Source organism: Nicotiana attenuata, chromosome 7, assembly GCF_001879085.1.
Source record: "Nicotiana attenuata strain UT chromosome 7, NIATTr2, whole genome shotgun sequence".
NCBI classification, from domain to species: domain Eukaryota; kingdom Viridiplantae; phylum Streptophyta; class Magnoliopsida; order Solanales; family Solanaceae; genus Nicotiana; species Nicotiana attenuata.
In genome coordinates this window covers 97,841,578-97,845,627 of record NC_031995.1, presented here as the reverse complement: position 1 = coordinate 97,845,627, position 4,050 = coordinate 97,841,578, and the positions used below count along the sequence as shown (strand labels likewise).

At 38.3% G+C, this 4,050-nt stretch overlaps 1 protein-coding gene across 1 annotated transcript in view; it reads left to right on the top strand.

The window, feature by feature from the left end:
• The window catches only part of LOC109229543 (N-alpha-acetyltransferase MAK3), a 4,145-nt gene extending 206 nt beyond the window's left edge, over nucleotides 1-3,939 (top strand). The window contains exons 2-5 of the mRNA XM_019395019.1: nucleotides 1,367-1,607; nucleotides 1,693-1,813; nucleotides 2,857-2,912; nucleotides 3,310-3,939. Coding sequence (XP_019250564.1) covers nucleotides 1,422-1,607; nucleotides 1,693-1,813; nucleotides 2,857-2,912; nucleotides 3,310-3,555 — 609 coding nt within the window. The 5' untranslated portion in view covers nucleotides 1,367-1,421 and the 3' untranslated portion in view covers nucleotides 3,556-3,939. The remainder of the gene's footprint in view (nucleotides 1-1,366; nucleotides 1,608-1,692; nucleotides 1,814-2,856; nucleotides 2,913-3,309) is intronic.

Here is a 4,050-nt window from a genome sequence, read left to right as displayed (position 1 = left end):
ACCCCCCCCCCCCCACTATATATATAGTTTTTTTTAAGGTGTGGGTTCTTGGAACAGTTTTTTCTATGTCTTTTGAATTGAGCAGCAGATTCTTAAAAATGAGCAAAAATTGGAGTTTTCATTTTGTTCTATGGTTTTTCTTTTAAAGAATGAAAATTTGTAGATTTTTGCACTTAATTCAAATGAGTGAAGCTATAATGTATTGTGGTTTTCGGTAGTGATGGGAAAGAATGTAAACTTTCATGTATAAAATGATCATTTTTAGTTCATTTGTGGAGTTTGAATGCAGTGCTTAGGAACTTTTTGAGGTGTTGATTAATTTGTATCTTGTGTTATTTTTTATCTGTTTGAATAGCATAGTTGTAACTGAGTGAACATTGTGAAAGAGAATAGGTTAGATTAGTCCGAGATTTATTTAAAGAGAGTTGTATAAGTGCCTGACTTTTACCTCTCTCCAAAGTCCAAAGGGATAGTTTTCTCTCGAGTGATTGAAACATAGGAGTAACTTTGGTGGGCAGGTTTAGAGGTACCTTTGCTTGTAGGCTGTAGCAGGCCATCGGTTGAATTAATCGATGTCTGTGCAAGTTGGTTCTCACACCACTATTACACTTAAGTTTTGCCTTAATTTTACTAATCTTTCCTGAGCCGAGGGTCTTAGGCCTCCCTACCTCTTAAAGTAGGGGTAAGGTCTGCGTACACTCTACCCTCCCCAGACCCTACTTGTGAGATTACACTGAGTTTGTTGTTGTTGTTGAGAATCACATATGGACTCCCTTTTACCGACCAAGAAACATAGGGACTCCCTTTGTCGTCATAAGACCCTCATTATGTTGGATAACAATGAATATGCTCATTTAAGTAGACTCATAAAATGTTTGTATATACTTTATGCTATGGCTTAGTAGACTAGGTAATATATGTTTGAGAGAGAGCAGTTACAGATATAGAGGATGGACCATGAGGTGCGTTTCAACTAAAAATGCTACTAATCAATAATGGGAAGAAAAATGATATTTGCTTCTTTTACTTATCAAAATGGAAAGAAGAAAGGTTTTTGTTTGTGAAAAGTACTAAAAGTAGTCATCAATAATACCTCTTAGACCCGAGTTTAGATTCTGACATCCCAAACATAGACACGAATCTTCCAATTCCCATAGTTTCTAATCACTACATGAAAGTTTAGTTTGTGATTTGAAGCCTCCATAAAGCACGCGAAAGTGACCACCCAACCGACTCAACAAAATCAATTGAAGATGAAAAAAGGGTCTTGGTCCATCCAACCAGTAACTATTTTAGAGTGTTAAACAAAATTTAGTAGCATTTGCTATAAAACTAAATCATACTACCTATCTTTCTCTGATCTCAGAGGCACACCACACAAATTCTTGATTTGGGATCACCTCCACGTCTACCACTGACATATGGAGACAACGAGCGAAAATGAACCAGAAGTGGACATCAAGGCATCGGAAATAGAATATGTTAGCTATGGGGGTGAACATCATCTACCTCTTATCATGAACCTTGTTGATGAAGAGCTTAGCGAGCCTTACTCGATCTTCACTTACCGCTACTTTGTATATCTTTGGCCGCAACTGTCTTTTATGGTACTCCTCCCACTCCTTTGTCATCTTAGTTATGTTATATTCCACTAGGAGCATAACTCTTTCTTTGTTATTGAGATATTTGCAGGCTTTCCATAAGGGGAAATGCATAGGGACGGTGGTCTGCAAGATGGGAGAGCATCGCGGTACTTTCAGAGGTTACATTGCAATGCTTGTGGTTCTTAAGCCTTACAGAGGCAAAGGAATCGGTCAGTTTTTTATCACTTTTTTGTTAGATAAATTGATAATGGCCTTTCATTCATATTGCTGCAGTCTCTTAGAACTACGGATGATGTCTTTAATATGACACACGTCCGAATCAAGTACCTGATTAAGCCTGTTGTGTTTCTTTGAGGGATTTCTTAATTTCGGGTCAATGTGACGAAGCAGATTGTATTTGTTTGATTGGGTCAACATTTAATCAGATAAAATCTTGGTTAAGCATCCTGCATTGCTGAATAAGTCTGAGATTTCTTTCATGGTACAAAATTAAAAATACAAGGGTGGATGTCTAAGCTTCTTTTGGGTTTCTTTCAGCATTAGAAAATGAGCTGGATATTTTCTCAAATATATTTCTTGTCGGCTTTGGAATTAGAAAATAAGGTTTTAAAGGTGTTCTGAGGGTGCAAACTTTCTCACTCCTAATCTCCAGCAACTATATAGCAGAGGCTACTCAAGTCCAGTTGAGTAGCTCTTATTTTTCTTTGCGAAAGGTATTCTTTCTCAATATAAGATAACTTTTCCAATCCTGTTATCACAAGACAATTATATTTCTTTTCCTCCGTTTTTTGTTTCCCCTTTCCATCAAAATCTGCCCGCCCACGCCCAAACTCAAGAAGCCTCCCTATTTCCATTACTGATCTCCTCTGCTTGAGGTACCCTCTTTCTGTTACCCTTTCGACAGAAGTCTCATTCAACAGCCAAAAACAAATTGAACCCATGTGGAAAAGCATTATTATTATTGTGAAACTGGTTGCGGCTGTGAGGTTTCAAAGGTCGAGACTGAGTCTTGGTTGATTAGTTTGCCTTTTCTTAATCCAATGTGGCTTTTGAATCTGAAAAAGATTTGGGGGGGGGGGGGGGATGCCCTCGAGGGTGATAGCGGTGGTAAAAACCATTGTGGACCTGATTGTGGCTTTTACTGTGTATGAAATCTCCTAAGTATGCTCCATTGACATTGTAACTTTAGATATGCCTACTTACTTTTGATATACATCTGATAGCTACTGAGCCGTAATATTTCATGTTCCAGCTACAGAACTTGTCACAAGATCTATCAAAGTGATGATGGAATCTGGATGTGAAGAGGTATGTTACAACGTGCTGAAAATATTCATATTAGTGACTTTATGAATTATGTTGTGGGAAGCATAAGTAATTGCAACCATGGTACCAGAGATGATAACTATCCATTTTTTATTGTACAAGCTTGGGTAGGCCATACAAGCTTGAGTAGGGCATTCTTTGTGACTTAGTGGACATGATTATGGTGTGTACAATTGCTTGGTATTCTCCGAGTTGCAGTTCGACCAAGACTATGCGTTCAGTGTATTAGTGCCGTTAGACCTAAATCTGACCTTTTAAGCTTTTTCGTTTTTTCCTATGTTTTTTCGAAAAGGAATGAAATGATAAAGCACCGTAGCATCATATGAGTTATCATCTAGCGACGGTTTTCTTCCACTTAATTTGTTCGTATGTTTTGTAGGTGACTTTGGAAGCAGAAGTTACAAATAAAGGAGCACTCGCTTTGTATGGTCGTCTTGGATTCATTAGAGCAAAGAGACTCTTCCGTTATTATTTGAACGGTGTAGATGCTTTCCGGCTGAAGCTATTGTTTCCGCGCTCAGAACCACAACCCTATGGTTCCATGGCCGCTATAGGCGATGAGAACCATGAGTATAATGAACACACACATTGTGGAGAGAATTCCCATTGCCAACACAGCATGTAAACTGAATCTTCTGATTAAATAGGTAAACTGTGCTATGTTGTTGCCAAATGTCAAAGAGACCACATTAGACAGCCTTTTACCCTGTTATAATGCCCAATTTTGATACAAAATTTATTTGTAGAAATTAAGGTGTAGCCTGCTGGAAGGTTTAGTCATCAATCACTTGATTTTAAGTGATGCATCTATACTCCACAATGCTTAATGAGATGCTTGCAGCAGGAAATTTTAGACAACACATTGTATTCATGAGACATGATTACATTCAAGCTGGACTCCTAGTCGGGAGAAAGCTACCCTTACCCGACATTTGTATGAAATCAATAAATGCATGACATGTGTTTTCTTCCTCCTAGTCCGAAAGGGAGAAGACCGTATTGCTTTGAAGTTGTTTGGTTGTGCTTTCAGTTTTTTCAACAGATGTTATCAGAGCCATGCCTCAACTAGACGGTTCTCATTGTTTCTATTTTCTTTTCTTTGGGAGTGGGGTGGGGGGGT